The 26,738-nt window shown below is 40.7% G+C and overlaps 1 protein-coding gene across 1 annotated transcript in view; it reads right to left on the bottom strand.

Annotated features, from left to right (window-relative positions):
• The window catches only part of LOC140464383 (uncharacterized), a 486,266-nt gene that overhangs the window by 228,678 nt on the left and 230,850 nt on the right, over positions 1-26,738 (bottom strand). Inside the window, exons 105-134 of the mRNA XM_072559375.1 lie at positions 24,997-25,208; positions 24,319-24,413; positions 24,023-24,150; positions 22,376-22,528; positions 21,289-21,488; positions 19,400-19,488; positions 18,827-18,960; positions 18,314-18,438; positions 17,208-17,385; positions 16,328-16,540; positions 15,760-15,930; positions 15,435-15,572; positions 14,360-14,409; positions 13,695-13,815; positions 13,033-13,118; positions 12,117-12,246; positions 10,802-10,992; positions 10,296-10,386; positions 8,993-9,110; positions 8,246-8,424; positions 7,533-7,679; positions 6,993-7,120; positions 6,305-6,438; positions 5,172-5,266; positions 4,213-4,372; positions 3,815-3,834; positions 3,514-3,535; positions 3,394-3,421; positions 3,050-3,131; positions 2,383-2,550 (exon numbers count right to left, since the gene is read on the bottom strand). Of these exons, the coding sequence (XP_072415476.1) occupies positions 2,383-2,550; positions 3,050-3,131; positions 3,394-3,421; positions 3,514-3,535; positions 3,815-3,834; positions 4,213-4,372; positions 5,172-5,266; positions 6,305-6,438; positions 6,993-7,120; positions 7,533-7,679; positions 8,246-8,424; positions 8,993-9,110; positions 10,296-10,386; positions 10,802-10,992; positions 12,117-12,246; positions 13,033-13,118; positions 13,695-13,815; positions 14,360-14,409; positions 15,435-15,572; positions 15,760-15,930; positions 16,328-16,540; positions 17,208-17,385; positions 18,314-18,438; positions 18,827-18,960; positions 19,400-19,488; positions 21,289-21,488; positions 22,376-22,528; positions 24,023-24,150; positions 24,319-24,413; positions 24,997-25,208 (3,786 nt within the window). The remainder of the gene's footprint in view (positions 1-2,382; positions 2,551-3,049; positions 3,132-3,393; positions 3,422-3,513; positions 3,536-3,814; positions 3,835-4,212; positions 4,373-5,171; positions 5,267-6,304; positions 6,439-6,992; positions 7,121-7,532; positions 7,680-8,245; positions 8,425-8,992; positions 9,111-10,295; positions 10,387-10,801; positions 10,993-12,116; positions 12,247-13,032; positions 13,119-13,694; positions 13,816-14,359; positions 14,410-15,434; positions 15,573-15,759; positions 15,931-16,327; positions 16,541-17,207; positions 17,386-18,313; positions 18,439-18,826; positions 18,961-19,399; positions 19,489-21,288; positions 21,489-22,375; positions 22,529-24,022; positions 24,151-24,318; positions 24,414-24,996; positions 25,209-26,738) is intronic.

The raw sequence follows: 26,738 nt of genomic DNA, 5'->3' as shown, positions 1-26,738 counted from the left end.
GGAGACTAACAAACAGTAACATGGCAAGAGATCCAGGACATTCAGAAGGGAAAAGGGGACATTTCCTTGGGTTCATTCCCCAAGACAGAAATTGACATGTGCAGAAATTAAAGGAGGGAACGTGTTGCTGTGACTGTCATGAGGTCAGCCAGCAGGAAGTCAGAATAGGAGCCACAAGCTAGAGCACGTGCCGAATCTCGGAAGTGGAGCTTTGCGTGGGAGCAGAGCGAGCCCAGGCTGGCGAGGGGCACCAGTCCCGGAGGTGGATTGTGGGCTGGAACCCGGTGTGTGGAAGCAGTGAGGCCTTGTGCTCTGACATCCGGCAGGTATGGACTCAGTGAAAAACAACTCGAAAATGAGCACTTTTAAAGATACACTTTATTATCATTCTAGACTTTTTAAACTCTGTATTCCCATGTTTGTCTGTTTTTTAAATATTTTAATTCTCTAACAACACTTAAACTATCTGAACCGAGGTACCCTGTACCTAAGATGACACCAAGAGACATTACAAAGCTTTCACTGTACTCATTGTCAAAGGCTGTGTCTTTGTAAATAATGGGTGACTGGTGATGGGATGCCAGACTCTAAAGGGTTATTTCACTTGTGGGGCAGTGATATCATTCCTATCTCTGAGACAGGGGGCCTGGGTTCTGTCCCACCTACTCCAGAGCTTTATAACAATAGCTCCGAACACGTTGATCAGAAAATAGGTGGAAATTTTAAAATCTACATCAAAGCTGAAAAGGCCCAGAATCCATGGGGTTTCCCATCATACCGACTGCACTGCGGTAGGAAGTGGGCTGTAGTCCTGTAATCGCAATTTCGATCTTAGGGAGAAAATTAGCAAGCTGGACCTCAACGGCAGTAATTATCCTGGGGCCATGAATAAGCAAATACAGAAACAGGAAAATGAGAATGTTTGGCTGGAAAGATGGTGCAGGAGGAAACGCTTTAGGTTCCTGGGACACTGGGATGAGCTGTGGAAGAGATGGTACCTGTACAAGCCTGACGGGTTGAATCTGACCAGAGCTGGGACTGTGTTCCTTGTGCAGTGTTTTGTTGGTGCTGGGATTTAAACTGACTCAATAGCAGTGAGGCAGTCAGGAGAGAATATTGGCAAGTAACACCAGAGTGCAGGGAACGGAGAGAGGTAGATAGCCCGAAAATAGAGAAGAATAAGTTAACAGGTGGTGTCGGAGAAAACGAGCAGATAAGGAAATCCACAACAGCATCGCTCTGCATGTATGAGAAACAGTGAGTCTATGGTCAATTGGGGAGTTACGGTCACATGGGAACAGGAATACTGCAGCAATAACAGAGAGCTGGCTGGAGAAACAGGAAGTCTGAGTGTGAAAAAAGGAGGTGACAAAGGATTCTGAAAAGATGGGAAAGGAAGAAAGGTAGAGCAATGGGGTTTTTGATGAGGAGAGCATTGCAGCACAGGAGATAGAGGACATTTCAGAATGTTCAAGGACAGAACCGATTTGCCGATGGGAAGTAATGAGAAGGGTGCAATAACAGTTACAGAGAGATGTAAATGCTACCAACACAATTATACTGGGGGCAGGGGGCTTTAAGTCCCTGTGTCTTCTCAGGAATAGTGGCAATTTAAGGAACACAGAAGGCAAGCTGTCCGAGATTGTGTTCATAAAAATTTCCCACATCACCATATGTCTAATACAAGAAAAAAGGAGGCGGTTTCTCAAGAATGCATTGGATCAAGTAGATTGAGTGACAATGGAGGAACATGTGGGGGACACAGATCGTTATATTTTTACAGTGCTGTAGAGGTCTACTCATTAAGTATATTCAAGATTGTGATAGTCACTGGTTTTGAATCAGTGCAGGAATCAAGGGATTTGGGGATGATGCAGGAAAATGGTGTTGAGAATTATGAAATCATCCATTATTTCATTCAACGGCGAAGCAGACTTGTTTGGCCAAATAGCCGACCCCTGCACCAACACTGTACAGCAGTACGGCCATAGAGGTGCCTGTTTTCAGTGTAAAAGCAAACCTGAAACACAGGCCAGCAAGGAAAACCCAAACTCTTAATGAATCCAATAACACTGCAGGCTGCATGTTACTCAAATCAGGAAGACCTCAAGTTGCAGCTTTGACAGGGTCAGACAAATAGGAAATACTGTAATGAGTCACATATCAACAAAATATTGCAGATGCTGGAAATCTGGAACAAAAACAGAAAATGCTGATCTGAAACTCAATTCTTTTGAACAAGAGTCATATGGGACTCGAAGCATTAACTTTGTTTCTCTCTCCAAAGATGCAGCCAGACCTGTTCATTTTTCCTTGCATTTTCTGTTTGTGTTTTGATTATTTCCACGTCTTTGGACTTAACGTTTGCTGGAAACGATTTACCTTGTTGTTGAAGTCGTCCAGTGCCTCATTCAAAGTGGCTCTGTTAAGTTTCTGAACAAACACAGTCAGTGCCAATTCATTTGACCTGTTCAGAACCTTTGGACCAACAAAGCACTCAAATATACTTGTCAAGGCATCACTACTTAAACCTGAACGCAGAAGATTAGTCTGAAAAGAAACACATTAAAAGTAAAGCTTTTATTCATTGTACTTATGACGTTTTACACATACATATAGATATTAACTCACGGCATGTGAGTGTCGCAGGACTGGCCAGCCTTTCGTTGCTCATCCCTAATTGCTCAGAGTTGACAGTCAACTACTTTACTGTGGGACTGGAGTCACATGTAGTCCAGACCAGATCAGGATGGCACATCTCCTTCCCAAAAGCACTGCACTGACCAGATGGGGTTCTAAAGACCAATATATCCCAGTGCAAGGGTCGAGATGTTAAGAGAGAGGTGACAATGTAGAATTGGATGTCATCAGAGGACATGGGTGTAAACAGTGTGTCAATCAACTCATTCAGTTCAACAAGTCATCAATGTCATCATCATATCGACACAATTCAGTCTTTGGTGGGAAACGTTCTGCAATTCATTCCTGTATTTGAATGTAAACTGCCATAGACATTTCTGTGTAAAATGTGGAACATGACTGAGCTTACCTGAGCACATGCATAGTCTTTAATGTTGAAATTGCACAGTTGGATCTTGTTAACATTAATCAGGAAATTATTCAAAGCAGAACTGCAGAGAAAGAAATAAACCTTCTCTTAGGAATCAAAATACACTCAGGCACAAACAACAGAACAATTGGATTGTGCACTAAGCAGGACACATTATTTAAAACCAATCAAACTTCTGATTTAAGTTTTCACATCAATGCTAAGACATTGACACTGTGTGCTCTGAGTCGTTGCCCTGAAAACTGAAGGCATTTATCAGCAGGTTGAGCAGATCACTACAACATGGTCTGATTGGAGGAAAGGTCTTCTCCACAAATTCTCACCTGTTCACAGCTCGGCACAGCGCTGTTTCTGTTTGAAAAGTGAAAAAGATATCTTAATATGTAGGATTGATCTCAGCATGAATAACTGACAAAATTAACAAATTTATGAAAGGGACTCACCATTATCTGTGGTATTACCAGGCTAAGGAGAACAAAACATAATTTTAGTTTTGCACAGAACCATCTTAAACTTGTACTATGAATGCAGCATGCAAATAATAGATGTATGTAAATACAATTGTAGGTCATAAAAGCAATTTAAACCATTTCCCATAACCAATAATATATACAAGTTCAAAAACAAGCACTGTGCAATTTAAATCACAGCAATTGAGACAAAATGTTGGCTTTGCAGACACATGGTCCAGAAACTGGATTGAAGATTCACCCATTTGAAAACAAATTATTGAGTCAGCCTTACCCTATCAGTCGGTCTCGGTTCTGAAAATGAAAGATGATTCTTGTTAAATGGTGTTACAAGTAAATTTCCATCATTATTAGTCAGATATCATTACATTCAGTTAGGCGATAAATAATTCATCTGGCCTACAGTTGAATTTACAACTGATCCTGGAAAAAATGAAATCTCCGAAACGTTGACTTTGGTCGGCTTCCTTATTTCCAGACTACAACGTACTCATTATTTTACACATGCTTTTACAGAACTGATTGACATAACAGTAAATGCAGGCCCCTTAAACCATGGATCCCACAGTTTAGATAAAAATGTTCTAAACGTATTGTGGAGGCTTTCATGTGCACAGCAAAACGCAACTGGTATTTGTGCAGGGTACCTCCTGACTTCAGTGAGGCCATTACCTGGTGAAATTTCAGGAATTCCGCCTGTCAATCCCAGTCTCCTGACTTCAGACTCAGGGTGTGCGGCCACCCAGACGACCACGACAGTTTCATTCGTGCCACGCTGAAGATCCCCAAGGTTAATTCCAAGCAGGTTAATCAGATCCTGGGAAGTCAGGTTCTGAAACAGAAACAACATATGACATAATGAATCCGCTGGGAGTCATTTACACCCCTGAACCATGGTGACTCACAGTAACTACAAATATTAGGTACATATCATACATCCATCTGAGAATATTCTATTTTATAGTTAATAATGCAAGCTGTCCCAGTAAGTAGCTGTTGGTATTCTGCAGAAAGCCTGGTGGAGCAGAACAGAACCAGAGATAATCTTTACATGTATTTTTAACAACAGATGTCCACAGGGATTCATATTCATTGGACTTCAGAAAAATGAGGAGGCATTGCTTGAGGGATATAAACGACTCAAGCACAACGAAAAAAAGTGGATGCTGAACAGATGTTCCCAATTGTAGCACAGTCTCGAACAAGAGAAAGAAGCAGAGTTAGAGGAGCTAGGTTCAAAACCTGGATAGGGAGAAACTACTTCTCTCAAATTGTTGTGAATCTGTGGGACCTCACAGCCCCAGAGTGCATTGGAGGCAGAATCAATCAACAGGTTCAAGAAAGAAATTGATAAATTTTCTATTTTGAACATGCTTGTTAGGATTCAATCACAATTGTATTTGAAGATTGTCGCTGCCAAAGCATATGGTCCTGGGTGACAGCAAGTGCAGCCAGACTGAAAGATCTAACAATGGGATCATCAGCTGGATCACAGCAACAGCACCAATCAGCTGTATCCTTTCTGGCTCAAAGGGACACTGCACAAGAACGAAGATCAGACTTGACGAGACATAAAAATGGAAATGGAATCACTGTTATACTAAAATATTATCAGAACAAGACAATTGTACCCTGACTTCTTCCGGATTCAACCCGATGAAGGTTTCAAAGTCCATGTTGATGCTGTTATTTGCAAGAAACCTCAGATCATCAGCTGTAGCACCACCTGAAGACAAGGAGACAATTTTTAGTTGCCCGGGGCCCAATGGCATGTTACAAAATTGGGAGAAAATTTCGATAGAGAGACAATTGACAAATGAGGAGAAAAGGTAAAAAAATTGAAGAACAGAAGCTGAGACAATTGCTTGGGATCAGGCCCTAACTGATCGTGGATGTGTTTCCGATGGGTGGGTAACTGCTGTCACTCCCCGTGTTCACGTACAAGTGTGGGAGAGATCATGGGATGCTCCAGGAGTGCAGACACAACACTGCATCCATCCTGCTCACTCATTCCACACTTGATGGGTGCTGCTTTGGTTTCTGCACTCGGCTTACAACAGTCTACAAAGACTTTGTAAAGTGATGGATTTGCTGCAACAGTGCATCCGGTTCCCTCCTGAAACAGCAGAGATGATTCCAGGCATCCAGAAGGTCATAAGAAATAGGAGCAGGAAGACCCCATTCAGAACTCTCAGCCCACTCCATTATTTACACAGATCATTCCTGATTTCCTGATCTAACACTATTTCCCTGCACTGGCTGCACATCTATTCACATTATTTCTGCTGATTTCATTCAATGTAAGAGCAATGTAACTAACTGATTCAAGATATAAGCAACCCATCACAAACGTGTCAATTGAATGTTTAACCATCTCGGAAAGTTAAATTACAGTCTGACTACAGTGAGAATGACGCAACATTCAAATAAAGTTCCTGCTGTTTTTGTTCCAATGAGACAAGATTTTCACCAATACATTTTGGTTTATCCAATAAATTATTTTCCTCAAATCTCAGTTACAACATTTGACAATTCCCAGTAATTAAAGACTGCAATCAATTTGGAGGAAATTATTCAATCTTATCTGCTCAGACAGAAACTGTGTAAACATGGGTCCTGAAGTTCTGCCAATCTGAGCTCCTGAATTTCAGTGTGTTCCTGTGGTGCCAACAGTGAGTGAGAGTGAACTCCAGATCAGACCAGCAGAAACTCCACCCGTCAAAAGTCAGTGCTGATGAGGTTCCTTCTGAATCATTTTACTCACCAATATAGGCCTTTATCAGCTGGAAGTAGGCAATTGGATTATCTCGCTGAGACCTCAATGCTGCGAATGCTGATTGATAAAGCAAGTCTTTCTTAGACTGGGCGCACAGAGAAAGATCCAGAAATCCTGCATCCCTGTGGGAGGAAGGTTCCAATGTTAGTTTTCCTTCATGCTTCTGCATCGCCACCTGACAGTTCATTCCCAGCCCAAAGATTTACTCAGTCATTTATTGTGGTACAGTGAGGTGGGCCAATTTGGAAATCACATCTTCTGACATGACTCAAGGGGTCCTTGTGGCACTGTGGAAGTGTCCCTGCCTCTGAGCCAGTAGGCGTGACTTCAATTCCCGCCTACTCCAGGGATGTGTAATAACATCTATGAATTGGATGATTAGAAAATATCTCCAAAATAATTCACACTTTTATTACAATATTAATTCAGCAAATCATGTTAGAATGGGCTGATGAAATAATCTAGTGACTTGAGGGAAGAGCTGCTGTTGTGAGGCTTTTCAATTGTTTAATAGCCTGTTGATTGGATTGTGCACAAAAGCAATGTCTGCCAGGAAAGGCCAATGACTTCACAACTACATTGCACAAGAGTTGGTTGATTCAGCAATTTTGATCCTGTTCGAATTGATCACATTGTACTTGACAGGAAACCAGCAATGAAAAGGTACAACACTCACGTCAAGTTTGAAATTGCTGAGAGCTGCTGTTCATCCAAAGTACACAAGTTAGCTCCACCAATAGCTTTCACAGCAACGGCATTCAGTTCACCTCCCAACTGGAGATATCTCGTAACAATGGATATGATCTATTGGAAGATATATCCATAATGCATAGTTACAAAGTAGAACCTACAAACTTAAGGTGCTTGCTTTTCTTTGCTCATTTATTCATATTTAGAACAATGCAATATTCAAATCAAGTTCCTGCAGTTTTTGTTCCATTTAGACAAGATTTTCATCAATAAATTTTGGTTTATACGATGAATTATTTTCCTCAAATCTCAGTTACAACAGTTTGTAATTACCAGTAATTAAAGACTGCAATCAATTTGGAGGAAATTACTCAATCTTTTCTGCTTGGACAGAGGGGTCTTGCTTCAAGAAAGACTGCTATCTTAGACATTTGTGACAGTAACTTTCAGCTATCTTTCACAAGCTCGTTATCATATCTCTGCAGATAACAATAATTTAATGGGGATATTCTCCTCCTTTCAGTACCGTTGTGTTTTCCAGCTGTTGCTTCATTAATGCAGAAAGTGTCCCAACTCGAGTGATATTCCAGCTGCTGACTTCTGTCTCATTAAACGCAGTCGACATGTTCCCTAAAAGTTGAATCTGCTTTTCGGGTAGTCCGCTGGGATAAATCTGTGTCAAGCAACCAAAAATAATCAGATGTAGACAGTGTTTGAGAAGTTATTTGTAATCTTCAAATCCAGACTCAGATTGCATTTCAGGTCAGAAACCTTTAGCAATGGATTGATTTGGGTTAATCTCACAAAACCTTGACAATGATGTTGCTGAGTGGCAGTGCAGTGCATTTGGGACGAATGGTCTTGTCCTGCTCCTATTTTCTAAGTTTCCAGTGTTTCCACAGTTCAGGTTAAAAATAGGTTGAGACCTAATAATGACTCATTATTCCCTTTCCCTGTTCAAACCACACTACAGAGACAAAGCTAATGCAAACATTTTTACAATACCATTTGAAGAACTGTTCTCCAGCCACATGCAGTTCATGCCAACACACTTTCTCCATTTGTGACACAAACTAAAATATGTGGCCACCTTTCTCTGTACTGTCGATGGTAGTGGTCAAGTTCTTCAACTTTATCACATCACAACTGTTCAAAATGTTTGCACTTGCAGTTACACAAAGCACGCGACATATTAAGCAAAAGGGTTATTTTGTCAATGTTTACATCATGGTCACATACCTTTAAGAGTCTCTTTTTCAGAACCTCCAGCTGAGTTGGATCAAAGGCAAGAGCTCCCAGTTGGAGCACATTGTCTTTCAGTACACGGTCACCCAAACAGAGGTCTAACTGGGATGGGGCATAGATTGCAGGGGTCAGGTCATTAATGTCTTCTGCTGTGATTAAGCCCTCGGTGCAGTCTGGAGACACAAACCTCTATTAGATCAATATGTTTCTGTTTGCTGGAAATTTTTGCTCTCAAAACATCAAATACAAATCAGCAGTTTTCTATGGCAAGTCCCAGACTACAGAAATGCTTTCAGAAAGACATAACAAGCATTACTGACCTGCAGTTGACAAAGAACATTTAAGTATCTCTTCCGAATATGTACAGTGAATGGAAACTACCTTGCTACCTGCAAAGTGATCACTCAACTCATAGTCACATGGACGCACTCTCTAAACATTCAGCAGATACCCAACTATAGAACACTGCCAGCAGCGCACAAATTGCTGCTCCACCTTATGTTTTTCTCCATGAGTTTGGCTCTGCAAAGTTATATTCCAATCTAACACTTCAATGATATTATATCTCACAGACCACAGCATACTGAGCTATCAGACAGAATGAAAGGCTTTTGAAAACCTCCCTCTCTATTTCATGCTCATGAACCTAAGCTGTAACACATTGTTAAAGACCAGACTTGTCCACTTCCTGCTGATTTACAAGTACATTTTATTTACACAGACAGTATTTTATCAACATACTTGCTGTATTGTTAGATCTTCGCAGATTGAGCTGTTTAATAAAGATCAGGATCTCATATGGAGGTCTCGAACGTTTTGCTTTCTTTAGAAATCTTGGAAGAGCTTCAAGAAGGACAACCTGCAATGGACAAAATGGAAACACTGTAGGATTTCTCCAGAAAACTCTCATATCACAGTTCATACTTCTCCAGCATGAACGTTATCAAGAATATATTCTTCAGTGATGAAAACACTTGACAGAACACATCAGTGTTTCACTGAGGGAATGATGGCTACAGGGTGAGGGGAAGTTCTCACCTCATGAACAAATCAGTCTCTCTAATATCCCAAATTAAATTGAATATTCTCTTGCTAACTTCAGCAAAAAAAATTTGCAGTGGTAAAAGCAGCTCCACTCTGTTCTGAATGAGCTTCTACAACTTTCACAGATACAATGATTACAAATCCATAATGGTTTCAACTCAAATTATAAATCTCCAAATACAGACCTGAAGAAAAGGATGAAGATCTTTGTACAGGGTGTTCTGGAGTACTGCGTCCAGTTCTGGTCACTCAGTTATAGGAAGGGTATTATTAAGTTGGATACGGCTCAGGAGAGATTCCCAGGAATACACTGGGAATGGAAGGTTTGAGTCATAGGGAGAGGCTGGATTGGTTGGGACTTTCTTCACTGGAGCACAGGAAGTTGAGAGGGGACCTGATACAGGTTTATGAAATCATGAGGGGTAGTTATAAGATGAACAATAGGTGTTTTTGCCCTTCAATGGGGGATTTCAAGACAAGGTGAGAGGAGAAAGATTCAAAAGTGAAATGAGAGCAATCTTTTCACACAGAGAGTGGTTCATGTGTGGAATGAGGAAATGATGGATATGGGTACAGTTTCAATATTTCAAAGACATTTGGATAAGTGTATGAATCAGAACTATTTGGACAGATATGGGCAGGTGGGTCGGGTTTTGTTTGCAATTATGGTCAGCATGGACGGGTTGGACCAAAGAGTCTGTTTCCGTGGTATATGACTCCATGACTCAATCCCATGGTAAGACAGTGACAAACAGTCAGTATCTTCATTCAAATTAATAGAGGTAGCATGCACATCATAGTGGATTAAAACAGTTTTTATCGATCTACAGGTCCAATGTTTGAGTGGTAAAAAGTGATTATGTGACTAAGTACAATCATTTTGCTTCTCAAGAAAATTCTTGAATGGTAGAGTCTTTTATGCTGCAACTAAATAATTCTGCTTGGCTACTGTCTCACAAATTGAAGTATCTGCATCAACTTTCAACCATATCAACCATACCCTGTTTACGAGAGTCCATGTGACGGGAGTCAATGTCAAAGGAAGGTTTCCGAGATCTTGGATTGTCGATGAAGACCATGATGAAGGAACACTACAGACAAAGAAAAACTGAGATAAGGAACATGTCACTGAGAGTGCAGAGAGAAATAGGAAGTTCTGAAACAAAAGATGGCCTTCTGCCATTCTGACCATCTCGAGACAAATCCACAATGAAAGTGTTGGTGAAATACAGACCTGGATTAGAGATAATCACACAGTCCCTGAGCAAATCACTTGGCACTATCAGTAACAGTCACCTTATTTTCCAAATTGTGCATGTTTGTCTGATATTAGAAGGTAATGGTCTGTTATTAATACATTCCATCTGCTTTCACTCGCGTGCGCATGGGGTTTGTTGCAAAGTAAATTTCTACATTCCCTTTACAAATTCACAGCATTACAAGTGGCAAGAGATGGAGTAACCTGGGTGAAGTCTGTATGGAATTAGGTGAACATTTCACACTCACCCGTATCTGCTAACTCCTCTCTTTAGGAGACCTTCAATGGCTTTTTTCTGATCGTCTGTATACGAGCGACATGTTTTCAATGGGTCCAAGATGGAAATATCAGATTCTGCGATGACGGATCCCTTGAGGTCACACACTAATTTACCCAGGATTGTCACACTCTCCTCTGTCAGATTCCTGCCAGAAATTCCCTGAATGTTTGGAAACATGAGCAATTTCAGGACAGCAGCATCACAAATAAATAACATACAGTTCACCTCGAAGACTACAGAAGCTGCAGAAAGTAGCATGATGGTAATTTTCTTCACTTTGCCAGAGAGAGATTTTCCTTTGACTCTGGGGTTCTCTACTTGCAGTCACTGTAACCTCAGCAGAATGAACACACACTATACTGATACTGATGAACAGTGGAGTGTTCATTCATGTCCATAACTCAGACTGGATAACTTAGATATAAAACTCACTGGGAAATTCAAGATTATGAGAAACCGATTGAAGATCAGGTGGTCTTTTATTGCAAAATGTCTTTGGCTCTGTCACTGATGTGGCCTTCTTGGCAAACATGGGAGCAAATGTACACACGGCCCAGTCGCTCAGAGAGGTGGACAGGGCATCAGGTCATTGCAGATAAATAACTAATTCCCAAAGTGCAGCACCAAGTGTCAGAATGGAATATGTCTTCATTCCCAGAAGCCTTAGTCTCTCAGCTTCCCAGTACATGGGCTACTGCTCACAAACTACAAGAGATCTTCAGGAACTTATCAGTTCATTGAAAAATTGATATGTGTTGTCTGTCATGATGGCGTTGTTCACATCCACATCCAACCAACTGTTTCTATGGCTGCTTAACTAAGTCTTATTGTTGTCAGCTTCCCTTAACTCTATTGAAGCTACAGATATATTGAAAATGTCATGTGTACAGTTATGTTGAAGGTGCATGTACAATTATGTCAGCTGCATCTCAGTTGGTGACAGTATTTCACCAACATAACGACATAACACCCTGAATGGTTTGTCCCACACTCGAACCAATGCACTGACACAGAAAACTCAAAGTGAAGACAGACCGGTTTGAAAGGATTTAGCATTAGTAAATAAAGGGAAGAAGGTTCGACCAACCAGCAGAGCTAGTAAAGAGAAGAATGTTATCAATGATTTAATGTAACTTTCATTTCGCCTTTAATCTTATTGAAGAGTTAGTTCTCAAATGGCGTGAGGCACCAATGGTCAGGTATTGCGCTTGAAATTACATGGTCACAAGGTACAACTGGCTTCTCTTCGCACTTTGTAGGACATATCAACATGTCATCCTTACCAAACAGGTCCTGGCATCATATAATAGATTCCGTCTTCTGCTTGATTCTTTTCTCAAGATGTCAATGTTTGATTTCCCAACTAATTTGAAGAATGTTTTGCAGTTGGGTGAATTCCTGAACTGTACAGAGCTACAAAAGTAAACAGAAGTTTATTCAGGTTACAGTGAGGAGAATGAACTGCATAATCAACAACAACTCCTGTGCTCATTCTCCCAGCTTCAGTCTATTTACAAGTGACAGCACAGACGCAAATGCAGATTCTGCCAAGTGATCATGCATACACTTCCTGCGCAGAGATTAATAGGGAAAGATCTCAGATTTTTTTCCAGCATCTCATTCTGAAATGTTCATTGATGGGAAAATATTGAATAAAATCATGAAATATATCCATTGAAATGTTGCTGGCTCAATCAGCCTTGGACATTATGTCTTGTTCTGTGTTCCAGTCTTGTTTCAGAAAAACAGTTCATTCTCAGACAAATTCATCAAGGATATGCATAAAATTACAAACGCCATATCGAAATAGTTGTTGAAAAACACACCCATACAGGTCACCTCCGCCTGGATGGCTGAGACTTAGCAGAATTCAATGTCAATGTTGAGTGTTCTCTCATTTGCTGCCACTTTCCAGCTCCTTCTGGAACAATTCTGTCTAACACATGATAATATTACTTCATCTTTCTCCTCCATTTATTGTCCCAGTGAAATGAAGACACCGATAGTGCTACCAGGACATGAAGAAATCTTACAGTTTTGAAAAGTGGTCCAAAATCTGCCTCCTGCAGATGTTTGATAATTAGACTCTGGTTATATGTCTCTTGAAAGGCAAAAAGATCCTTCTACACCTGGGAAATAAGCATCATCTAAACATATTCAAAAACCAATCGTGGAACATTGCAATGGAATAGAACATACTTGAAGAATAGAAGAACATCCACAGGGAGGCTCTCTATGGCTGGTGTGGTTCCATTCGATGTTAGTCTTGCAGACATGCAGCTCAGCTGAAAAGAGAAACCAGCAAAACATGCTGAGAACAGAAACACAACAAATTGATGAAATTTCTCTCTCCTTACTATTTTGGCTCGATGTTGGCTAAATAGGGGAATTCGCTTTGGCTATGTTATCAGAACAGAAATCAGGTTTGTTGCAACATCCAATATTGTACCGCCACACAGGCCAAACTTTGAACTCAAATCAGCTACTCACAGATTTCGGTCATTGAATATTTGGCTTAATTTCCATTTGAAAGTCCAGTCAGAACTTTTGTTAATATAAGTTAGTCTGACATTAGACAGATGAATGGGGAACTCTCATTGATAGCAGCTTATCACACGCAGAAATCATAATTAGTTATTTGGTCAAAATTGATCATGCCTGCTTGTCATACATTTCCTTCATCCATTCATGGTTACATTTCTGATCTAAGTGCTGATCTTTGGGGAAGGATTTTCCAATCAGAGTTAGTTTGCACAACATGGTCATTTATTTGAGATCAAAAAAATCCATCTGTAACAATAGCCACTGTATGGTCATACACTCAAACTAGTCTCCAATGTGATTGCTGTGGAACATCTCACCTGACTTTCATCAAACCTGGCCCCTTTCCCCTTCATTGCTTGAACAAGCTGAAGAAATGTTGTAAAATTCAGGTCCTTGACTGCACCACAACTGAAGCCTTGAAGGACAGAAGGGGAGAATCTGAAATAGATCATGGAATCATTCATTAATTTCTAAACACTTCACTTCCTTCAAACTAAGGTACTGCGACAATATGAACAGTCAAAACAGACATGGATGGGGAATAAAGACATTCAAATTGGCATGATTATCTTACTTGTAGATTAGATTACATTACAGTGTGGAAACAGGCCCTTCGGCCCAACACGTCCACACCGACCCGCCGAAGCGCAACCCACCCATACCCCTACATTTACCCCTTACCTAACACTACGGGCAATTTTTGCATGGCCAATTCACCTGACCTGCACATCGTTGGACTGTGGGAGGAAACCGGAGCACCCAGAGGAAACCCACGCAGACACGGGGAGAACGTGCAAACTCCACACAGTCAGTCGCCTGAGGCAGGAATTGAACCCAGGTCTCTTGCGCTGTGAGGCAGAGACTTGCAGGAACATTTCTATGAGATACATGTTCACATATGGACAACACATCCTACAAATCATGGTGTAGACAGAAAAATTATCAAGGAAACAGATATATATTGGTCAAGTTAATAGCTTACTCTTTAAAATTGTTGTTGTTTTTCACCACATTTTCAAAGAACACTGCAGCCTGTGGGAGAAAAGTATTGAGATCATTAATACACACAACCAAGTCTAAATAATCAACTGAACAATTGCTGGGTTAGCCGAAATGAAGTTAGATGAAACCTGATGACCAAGTAATGACTTTAAAAATGCTTGTGTTAAGGTGGAGAAATGTATGTTTAGACTGAAGCATTGTAACTCAGCAGTAATGGACTGAACTGCTCCAGTAATTCTGGTAAAGCTGATGTTTTGTTTAAACACACACAGTGAATCAGATGTGACAATGTGAGTATTTAACAGCTGCATTTGTGTTTGTCATGTTGTGTAAATGCCATACTGATAACGCGATCCATACAAGTGATAAACACTGAGGACAAGCACAAGTTTTACATCAAAAATCATAAAAGGCAAGAGATAGGTGTCTTTGCAAGGAGACATGAGCATGTCCTAATGAGTTGATTGATCAAACCCGTTGTGTGGAAAACATGACAAACTGTGATGTTGACTGTTGTCAAACTGACCATTTGCTGGAGCCTGGTTAGCATCGAGTGTGCAAATGCAGAGATTCTTTGTGAATACAATCAGCTTGACTCACAGTAAAACTTCAACTAGCTTGGAGAGGGGGACTGATCAGTGAGTAGATGTTCAGACAGAACAGGCTGATCACATATTCTGCTCTAATCTTTGAACAAGTCCATGTGAAAGGGTAAACTAGTGATTGTAAGCATTGTATGGGCAAGACGTTTACAGTATTGGTTGCTGCATATTTTGCTTAAATTAAGGACATTGGATTTATTCCATTGTTAGAATATTTGGGGTTATTGAGATCCAGAGCAAACCAAATGGACCAGGCAAAATGGAAATATAATTCGACAGGACTTAAAGGTTTTTGTTAACATTAACACAATCTGACCGAGGAAATGTGCTGTGGAGCATTCAATCTGATCTGATGTCTACATTAGTCTTTAAATTAATATACATTTTTCAATTGCACCGTATCTCTAACTCCCTCAGCATCATTACTGAGTGTCACTGAGTCAAAATGATTACCTGACTGGGAGCCCACTGTTTGTTATTGATATCACCGAGGCCTAAGTTTGAGTTTAACAGCACAGGTGGGACCTCTTTGGCTAGAACAGATGGAATGATCTTCACCGTTTGGACAGGGTCTTCTACGTTCCGCAACACCTGAGTTACAATGAAACAGAACAGGTCTTCAGCCCAGATATACAAAACCCTGTCAGCAATATTGGGAGGTGCAAGCAATCTTTACAGAAGAGAATTAAATTTTAAAGTAAGTGAATATGGCAGTCAAAAAGAAACTGGATTTTGGACCATTATTGCCTCAACTGACTGTATAATCCATATCACTCACCTGCAGAACACATATGGTTTGTATTGACTGTGGTGCTGTTCCAATATTCTCAACAAATGTTGGATTTGAGATTATGTTGATGAACACCCGAGGATTGATGTCTTGGAACAAATCACTTGGAATGCCGGACACCAAGCTTCCTAGCCCCAGCAGATTCTCAGGGTTATTAACCTAATTAGGAAGCAGCAGTAAATCAAAAACTGTCAATACACAGTCACAGGGTCAAGTTTGTTTGTTTGATACATTATATCTTAAATATTTGTGGATTGTGGGAGAATATTAAACTGGTGCTACTTCTATACCACAACTTCAAAAGGATTTTACAGGAAATTTCCATCCACACAAGGACTCGAGTTTGTTTCACAAAGGCAACTTACTTTAGTTGCCTCTCAAGCATTTCAAAAGTCTGACAGCGGAACTGAACCCAAAACAAGGGGAAAAAAATTACCTCTAGTCACCAACCAAAAAACTAATCTCCTCTCAAATGTCACAATGATCTGATTCTCGACATTGATATTCAGCCATTTATGAATATAATGCATTCATTTCAGATTTATCGAGTTTTTACCTGGAGGCCATTTCTGAGTAACCTGATGACAATCGCGTTGGCCTGGCCCACATTCCAGCCTCTGACTTTACTCAGGCTTGGCAGCGCATTCTGCAGAGTCTCCGCACCAATATTTCCGACCTGTGACACTGACAATCCAACAGCTGTTTGTCCCAGAGTATTCAAAGTGCTCACTGTGAAGTTGTCGATTTTGCTCACGATAGCTATTGAGGCCTGGATGAAAGAAATTGAATGCGGAACATTAATACACTGTGTTCATCCTACTGAGGCTGGAATAGTGCACCATCACTCAGGTCTCAATACTCAGTGCATTACTACATCAAAATACTGACAATACATTAAACTCCAACTATAAATTCTGCTTCCAACCCACACAAGCTGCCAGACCTACTGAGTTTCATCAACAAGTTCAGTTTTTGGCTCAGTTCTCCAGCAACTGCAGTTCTTTGTTTTATTTTACATAAAAATACTTCTTCCATTTTCCACAATGACCAATTAAATACCAAATTTGAATTAGATTTTTAAAAAATATATATTTCAACCAGGTTTTTTCATAAACAGAATTAGTGTGTTATCAAAACAAAACGTACTGGGTAAAGATGCAATCATTAGTTTACATACACAGTCAGGAATATAGAAGCATAAATGCTTTTCTCCATAAATATTCATGAACACACACAAAAAGACACTCTTCAAGCAGAGAAAACGTTCTCTCTGCACAGGCTGGCTTCAATAAAAAATATTGAAGGCAACAGTATAAAGCACAGAGTCTCTCAATGCCCAACTTCTCCAAAACAAGATTTAACATGAAGCATCTTTGTAACAATGTTCTTAAGAGCATGCAGTTCAATGTTCTGCAGTCGATTATTTTCCCACATACCCTGAGTTGTTCATCTGTTGGATCTACAACTGGTGCTGTTTCATTGGATGTGGTGTTTGGCTGTACGTTGAGTCCACAGACTTGGTTTATTATTGCTACTACAGACAAGACTTGCTGTGTGTCCAATGACTGAAGCAGATCAGTATCAGTAATGAAGCAAACCAGGGAGTTTGGCAGCCTGTAAAAGAGCATCAGTCACAAAGTTTATCAGCACCTTTCACTTCAGCTCACACTTCATCGATACATTAAGGTTTGCTCCAAGTGAAATTGTCATAGCATTTCACACTTTTGGGAATATCATCATCTATTCCATCAACAAAGTTTCTACAATGTTCCTCAACCTATTTCTACAGAAAATTAATTCCTTTTATTTCCAAGTTGAAAGAACTTGTTTCCACACAGAGATGAGGAACTCTTTGGTGAGAAAATGCTGGAAAATCTCAGCAGGTCTGGCACCATTTGTAAGGAAAGAAAAGAGCTGACGTTTCGAATCTAACTGACCCTTTCTCAAAGCTTTGACAAAGGGTCAAACTCGAAATGTCAGCTCTTTTCCCTCCTTACAGATGCTGCCACACCTGCTGAGATTTTCCAGCATTTTCTCTTTTGGTTTCAGATTCCAGCATCCACAGTAATTTGCTTTTATGAGGAACTCTCCTTCTCTCCAGCCCTATTTCACTCATTGCTATCAGTAATTTGAATATTTACTATTTGAATATCACCAGCACAAGCAGCCTCAGGTCCCAACATCTGCCAGGATTCACTGCTCGCTAACTGGGAGAGTTGGTTTTAACCCTTAAATTATTAAGTTCTAAACTGCCTTCTTTTTAAACAAAGTTCAAACGACTAAGAACTTTATCCAAATCTGGCTGACCATTTCACAGAACTGACAGGTCTTCAGGCTTTATCTCCCCCATATCAAACCCAACTTCACCTTTCGGCCTCTGACAGACTTGTTCCAAATTGCCAATGCCGCTCCTTCTCCACATGCCTGCTCAAATATCTGACTGTACGCATTCTCTGCACTTGATTCAGTTCCAGAAGGATTATGTCCTCAACCTTCCCATTCAAAATCAATGTTGGGAAAATAAGCATCATCTAAGATATACCTTGAAACGTTGACATTCGGGTTGTTGGCAAGCAGCAATTGGAGGTAGAACTTTGAAACTTCAGTGGATAGTGTCAGATTGTCCAGAAGTGCCAGGTTTTCAGAATCTACCACAAATTCTTGAAGCTGTGCAAAGATTAGAAGGTATTTAACTGTTAGCCCCAATGATTCAGTGTTCTTTCACATTTTAAATAATGAAATGTTCTGGCTTGTGTTGCTGCAAGCCACAATCACTGCGAACACAATTGGCACCGAATGCGCACAGTGTCATCACTGGCAAATTCTCAGTGTAAAAGCCAGTAGGAATCAAAATTCACTTTTAGATGAATCGGAAGTTGACAATTCATCTTTCAATTTGCACGACTTCCTCAGCCACAATCTCAAAGAGGCTGATTCATTATCAGTGTGATATTGGTCAAGCAATTAGATGTTAGCCTAACTGGATCTTTGAGTAAAGGTCTGTTTCCCAGAGAACACAATCATTCATATATAAGATAAGAAGGGTAATACACACCTGTGTTTCATTATCAAAGAAAGATTGAAGATCACTCAGTGAAATTTGGTTCATATATAATCCCAGATATTGAGCAAACCAGGCAGTGGAGTTCAGGACTGGATCATTCACATCATAGCATTTGGGTTTGGGACCTGTTATGCAAAACAAAAACTCCACATCAACTCTGAGTAAAACGGAGAGCTATACTTTTGAAAACATGTTACAAACTCTTCACCGGTACGGCTGACAATACAGAATCACAGCTTTCTCCTCCAGGATCAATGTAAAGTTTATAACACTCTTTCTTTCTTCCTCATTTTAATGACTCTCAGTAGGGTATAGATCCATAGCTGTCTGCAGCCTCACACCATTCTGTTGTTTATCACGTACCAAACAGGGTGCACTGGTGGCATCCTGGCTGCTCCTGTAATTCTCTACTCACCATCCATCACCTCAGGTGTAGGCCTCAGTAAAGGTCTCTGGATATTAATAGGCTGCAACAACCCTAGCTGAGTTTTCAATTCCCTTGAATCAGACAAATAATAATCTGCTTATTTCAAAGACATTGAACCAAAAGTATGTTAATGTCACCTTGTTGCAGATAAGCTTTGATGCCATTGTAGATTTCCTTCTGCTTGTTTGAGGTAAAATCCCTGTAACGAGCACTCAGAGTTCGCACACTAAGGATGAAATACAACAACATTTTAGAATCTCATCTTCAGATAGACTTCAATTCCACAGAGTAACGTTAAAACAATGTATTGGAAATGGAAGGTCTCATAACTGTACAACAAAAAGCAAGCAGCAACCTACAAGTTTTGTGAATTAAATAAAAAGGAAAGCAAACTTTGTTTAACCCAGGATCTTATGAACCAGCACTCTAGAGAAACCAGCAAAAATTAGATACTTGAAACACCAGAACTTTAGTGCGTTATTGCAATTTCACAATATCTGGGCAGTCATTTCAGGGTGGGAGTGAAAATGATCAGGCCGATAGGTTTAATTTGAGGCAAAGTTGCATTACTATTTGAGTGATTTATGCTGCAAATAAAGTATAACAGAGATGTGCAAAACTCCTGCATTACATTTCTACTACTTAGTGTGTCACTATACATTGATTCTGTAGCTCTCTTTATCAACCAGAGTATGTGGTCAACTGGGAGAAAGTGAGGACTGCAGATGCTGGAGATCAGAGTTCTGAGTGTGGTGCTGGAAAAGCACAGCAGGTCAGACAGCATCCATGGAGCAGGAGAATTGACGTTTCAGGCATAAGCCCTTCTTCAGCACATATGTGATCAACTGACACACTTCTGGTCCCACAGGTGCCTGTTAATAAAAGGTTTGCTGTATGTCTAATATTATTCTTTGTGCACTTTCATCTACTATGCCATGATCTGCATGAAATATAGAGATTAAAAGGAGATTTAGTTCAAGGCTTTTGCATTTTGTCCTGCTAGGATTATGAAGAGTGATATAAATCAGTTCTGAATTTAGGAATGGATTCCGTGACCTAATGGTAACTATCCAGAAATCATGCAGTATCATTTACCGGAGTATTTGTTTTCACTTCTACAACATGAGCTCCCTAACGACTGATTTTTGAAGTGTTAAAGCTGATGTCTTAGATGCTAGTGTTTATGCTAACAAAACAAAGAAAACAAGAAGTCTAACATGTTTTTGCAGCTGTGCAAGACCACACATGTGTCTGTGTGTGTGTCTGTGTGTCTTCATTCATTTCATAAAGAACAAAAATAATGCAGACTTTGGAAATATGAAAAAACAGAAAATGCTGGAAAAGTCAGAAGGTCTGGCAGTATCATTGCAAAGAGAAAGATAGTTAATGTTTCAGTTCAAAGAAGTCATCCGTGATATGGTGCTGGACAAGGTGCTGAGGAGGGAAAATTACATGGGAATATGTTTCAGGGAACAGTGCCTTAGCGAGATTGCGAACCCATCTGAATCATCTCGCCTTTTTTAAACTATCCCCATTGCCTTCACTCCTTACTGAATGTGGTCAACTGCACTGGACAAATGAGCATCAACGCAAGCTCGAGGAACATATTTTGTCATCGAATTGTGCACATCACAGCATTCTGCACTCAACACCGAGGCTAAAAACTTTACACCATAGTCTTTAGTCCATTTCTGTTTTGTGTCTTTCTTTCTAGTCGCTTGCTAATTTCTCACATTCTTTCTGCACCAATTTTATTCTGAATTATGCTTCAGTTCTGATGAAAGGACACGGAGCTGAAATGTGAACTCAGCATGTTGTGCTTTCATCTCCCATCCCCTTCATGTCCACAATAGCTGCACGGACATTCAATGGTCTTGGTCGTGTCAAGAATTCCAATTCTCAGACTTTCAGCTGCAGCACTCTGCTAACATTATGAGCTCTCTAATCCAGGGGAACAAATGACATGGGGCATGATAAAAATTCCCTGCTCTGAGGATATATTCAGAACAAGTTTGACTGAGCTTACATTTTCCTGTAGGAAAGGCAGCCAACTCTCAGCGTGTTGTTGGAAGACAAAAGCCGGGTGGTGATGAATGGAAGATATGGAGATAGTCTGACATTAAGCCATTCATTCTTCTCTGTGTCATTAAGTACAGGAAGGTTGTTGATGAACTGAGGCCACAGACCCTCTATGATGGCAGCTCGATTAGCAGCTGGCAGATTACCCTGCAAAAGGGAAAAGGAAATAAAACTGAATGCTGCAAACACAAGATGTTGTCAAATATTTCCTCACGGTGATTCTACCATTGGATCCAGTCATGAAGATTAGCTTTCCTGAAGTGAAGATTAAGATTGAACACTGCTTACAACCACAATTAGACTTCTGAGGAAAGAAAGGCGTTGCATTCTGATTCTGAAATCAAACAGAAGGTAAATCTAATCACCACACTCTGTGATAGTGGATTCCATAGCATTGGACAAAAGTAATTGTTCTTCATCTCTGCTGAAAGAGCACGACGACTTGGGCTCGAACTATGATCTCTCATTTTAAGTTGCTCCACAAGAGGACACATCTTCTTTTAATTCCCTTATACCTCAATTAGATATCCTCTCAGCCTTCTAAACTCAAGAGGGTACAGACAGAAACTGCTCCCTCTTTCTTCAGAAGACATACTCCATATATCTGGAATCGATCTGCTGAACCCACTCTGAACTGCCTCCAATGCAAATACATCCTTCGACAAATAAGGGTGGAAAAATTGCATTCAACACATGAGGTGAGGATTCACTAATGCCTTCTACAGTTGCAGCAACGTTTCTCTATTTTATGCGCTATTTCTTCCACTATGCCTTTCACAATGAATGGAAACATTCTATTTGGCTTCCTTCTCACCTGCTGTAACTCCACACGAGTTTTCTGCAATATGAGGACACCCTGATTCCTATGCAATGAAGCACTCAGAAGTTAAACAATGAGTTCCATTTCTATTCTTTCCACTAAAATGGTTAACCTCACACTCAACCAAGTTCATTTCTAACTCCCACCTTTTGGCCTATTCACAGAACCTGTCCATATCCACCTGTATATTTCTTATTTCTTTCTTGCAACTTACTCGGGTTTGTCGATTGAATTCATCCACAAAGACAGCCAGGTACTGAATGGGTTGGATACGGAGTAAGAACGCAGTCAGAATATTGTTGTTGTCAATGAAGCCAGGCATACTCAGAACATCAGCCACATCCCTGGGGTCAGTGACATTCAATACCTGAAAAAACAAACACAGTTCATCGTTTCATTCAGAGAACCAGGAGCAGGTTGTGCGCTGCAATCAAATGCACAAATTAAATCAAACTAAGTTTGCAAAACATTAAGGAAAGCAATAATTTGGAAGCTTGTCTCCTAAATGCTCAGACTCTCTCCACCGTTCTCAATAGCACAAGGGAGGATTGTGAAGGAATACTCTTCACTTCCCTGGATGAGTGCAGCTCCAATATGACTCAAGAAACTCAAAACAAAGAGGACAAAGCAACCCACTTGATTGACACGCCATACAGTTGTTCAACAGTTGTTCCCTTCGCAAGGCAGAGTGGCAGCAGTGTGTTCCATCTTTAATATTCACTACAGTAACTCACCCACACTGCTGCACATGAACCTTTCCAACCCACCAGCTACACCACTTCAAAGGACAAGTGCGGCAGTCACATGGGAGGACAACACCTCAGTGCCACATTATTCAATTGAAGCTTATAAGTCGCTTTGTCAGGAATATTGCCCACGTTTTACTTTCACTTCTAAAACACCCATTGTAAAAAATGGAAACCTTACTTTACTTTTCTCAATTTGAAACTTTTCATAAACTGACCTTCGACAGCTTCATATGTCTCTCTACATCTCAAAACAGCAGCAAAAAAATGACAAAAGGCAAGTTAAAGATAGAATCTATCTGACAACTCCTGCCCTAAGCTGTGCTCAGAAATAAATCAGCTTCTGATCATATGGATTGTAAGCTGGAGGTGGACAAGCCAGCAAGGGTTATTCTGTCATTGAGAATAATTGTACTGCATTCCTTCAGCAAAAACAGAAGGCCCATCAGTTACACAATGTTCGCTGACATCAGCAGGGCTGGGCAGATGGTGGCACTGTGTGGGCAGTGGAGCTTGGGCTGATATTGACATTGTGCGTAATGTCCTATGGCCATTGGCGAGAGGGATTCAGAAAAGTCCCTGACACAGATTAAGCTCCAAGGCTGTACAAACAGGCTCCTCCAGCAGGACCTGACAATTGAAAGTGGTTGCCAGACAGTTGTCTTCGCAATTTCAATGAGGTACGACACTCTGTGTATTAAACCATCCATAACTGTCACAGATTATAGAGCTTTTCTGTTTATTTCATTGATGTACTATATCTAAACCGCTTGCGTTTTCATTAATTAACAAATTATCTTAAACTCCTGAGGAATGATTGACTGCCAAAATACGTAACTAAGGGTCCAAATACAAAAATCGTACACCAATTCCTCTCAGGCTTTAAACAAACCAAAGACACACGCTATGACTCTCCAGGTAAATACTGTAGTTCGGTATTTGTTGGTTTGCATTAACATGGTGGGACGAAGGGCCTGTTTCTATGTTGTCGAACTCTACGACTAAACTTGACAGTCATTGTAGCTGCTACTGTCATGTCAGGTAAATAATATTGACCAGGAAACCCAGAGAGCCATCTACGTCCCACCCCAGAACAGAAATCATTTTGCTTTTACCTCATCAACACGATTGGAAGGAAGCAGAAAAATTGCTTCTGACAGAGTCAGCAACTCGCGAAATCTTTGGAAGTTGACGTCCAAGTACAGAACAAAACTGTTGTTTTCATAACAGCGAAGTTGGAATTCTGGGAGAAAAACAAAACATATTTGCAAATGTAAATGTCAACTTCTCATCACTTCTAACCAGGTGAGACATAATTCCAAATCAGGAGAACACACCTTGAGTTATTTAGCACCAAGTCTCTGGAATCAGAACTTCATTTACTGTTCTGTTGACTCACAACTTGATTTACCTGAAGCGTTGAGGTAACCAAGAATCCAGACTCTCAGCACAGTCGCTCTTGTTCCACGTGGCATATCCCTAAATCCATTGCTCAGGCCTTTGGTGCTGGATGAATAAACATTTACAACGTTAATTCTGAGACATTAAATCTACTGTTGGCTTTAAACTGTCAAGAGAACAATTTCAGAATTCCTCCCGAGCAACAGTCGATGCTCAGCTCTACTGTCAGTCAATCAAAGCTGTTTCCAGTGTCTACATTATAGAAATGAACCTTTCATAATGATCATCACCAAAACAAATTGATAAATGTCATCTCGTTAAATGACTACCTCCTTCTTTAGATGGTCTAATTCCTACTGCAGTGCAGTTCCACCAGTTATTTTCTCATACCTCAGGTGACTGACAAAGCCTTGAGAGTTGCAATATTTCAATGAGTTCCAAGATCTTACTGTATTTTTAATTACAATGATAAAACACATGACTTTCTGCCTCGAAGCATTGACATACTGATAGTCACCATCCCCTGGTCCTGATGTGAGCATGGTTCTTGAGATTCGCCTCCATGTATAGGGATCCTTTAAATCACATGTGCTCCCTTGCCATTTATAGTTAAATAGATTTGCTGTGGGTCATTGTTATAATTAAACACAAGGAAATAAATGATTGTAATAGAGGAGGATACACTCACACAGCTTGGAAACCATCACAGGTTATGTTCGTCATCAGGAGGCGGTTCAGCACTGACTGGGAAATGCCAGCAATGAAAGGCCTGAGTCTCTCTTGGAACCATTTCCTCAGGAAATCTGCATTGGTTAAGTTTTCATTGGTCTTCACAATCTCCCACAGAGCATTCATGAACGTAATCTTTGTCATCAATGGAATCAATGATGTGTTCAGGGTCTGAAACAAGAAATGATGTGTTTACGTTTAGTGACCAAGAAGATTCATGCCACATTCCAGGAACAGTTTCAAAGCTCAGATGCTACTCAGTAATGCACCAACTCACGGTGTATGGAAGATCAATGCCTCAAACAACTATTATAGTGCTCGGCAGCAGTTAAGAGACCATAGCTGGAGACTAACAAACAGTAACATGGCAAGAGATCCAGGACATTCATTAGGGAAAAGGGGACATTTCCTTGGGTTCATTCCCCAAGACGGAAATTGACATGTGCAGAAATTAAAGGAGGGAACGTGTTGCTGTGACTGTCATGAGGTCAGCCAGCAGGAAGTCAGAATAGGAGCCACAAGCTAGAGCCCGGAATGGGAGCAGAGCGAGCACGTGCCGAATCTCGGAAGTGGAGCTTTGCGTGGGAGCAGAGCGAGCCCAGGCTGGCGAGGGGCACCAGTCCCGGAGGTGGATTGTGGGCTGGAACCCGGTGTGTGGAAGCAGTGAGGCCTTGTGCTCTGACATCCGGCAGGTATGGACTCAGTGAAAAACAACTCGAAAATGAGCACTTTTAAAGATACACTTTATTATCATTCTAGACTTTTTAAACTCTGTATTCCCATGTTTGTCTGTTTTTTAAATATTTTAATTCTCTAACAACACTTAAACTATCTGAACCGAGGTACCCTGTACCTAAGATGACACCAAGAGACATTACAAAGCTTTCACTGTACTCATTGTCAAAGGCTGTGTCTTTGTAAATAATGGGTGACTGGTGATGGGATGCCAGACTCTAAAGGGTTATTTCACTTGTGGGGCAGTGATATCATTCCTATCTCTGAGACAGGGGGCCTGGGTTCTGTCCCACCTACTCCAGAGCTTTATAACAATAGCTCCGAACACGTTGATCAGAAAATAGGTGGAAATTTTAAAATCTACATCAAAGCTGAAAAGGCCCAGAATCCATGGGGTTTCCCATCATACCGACTGCACTGCGGTAGGAAGTGGGCTGTAGTCCTGTAATCGCAATTTCGATCTTAGGGAGAAAATTAGCAAGCTGGACCTCAACGGCAGTAATTATCCTGGGGCCATGAATAAGCAAATACAGAAACAGGAAAATGAGAATGTTTGGCTGGAAAGATGGTGCAGGAGGAAACGCTTTAGGTTCCTGGGACACTGGGATGAGCTGTGGAAGAGATGGTACCTGTACAAGCCTGACGGGTTGAATCTGACCAGAGCTGGGACTGTGTTCCTTGTGCAGTGTTTTGTTGGTGCTGGGATTTAAACTGACTCAATAGCAGTGAGGCAGTCAGGAGAGAATATTGGCAAGTAACACCAGAGTGCAGGGAACGGAGAGAGGTAGATAGCCCGAAAATAGAGAAGAATAAGTTAACAGGTGGTGTCGGAGAAAACGAGCAGATAAGGAAATCCACAACAGCATCGCTCTGCATGTATGAGAAACAGTGAGTCTATGGTCAATTGGGGAGTTACGGTCACATGGGAACAGGAATACTGCAGCAATAACAGAGAGCTGGCTGGAG

This window comes from Chiloscyllium punctatum, chromosome 40, assembly GCF_047496795.1.
Source record: "Chiloscyllium punctatum isolate Juve2018m chromosome 40, sChiPun1.3, whole genome shotgun sequence".
Lineage (NCBI taxonomy): Eukaryota > Metazoa > Chordata > Chondrichthyes > Orectolobiformes > Hemiscylliidae > Chiloscyllium > Chiloscyllium punctatum.
This window is presented reverse-complemented; position numbering and strand designations above follow the sequence as displayed.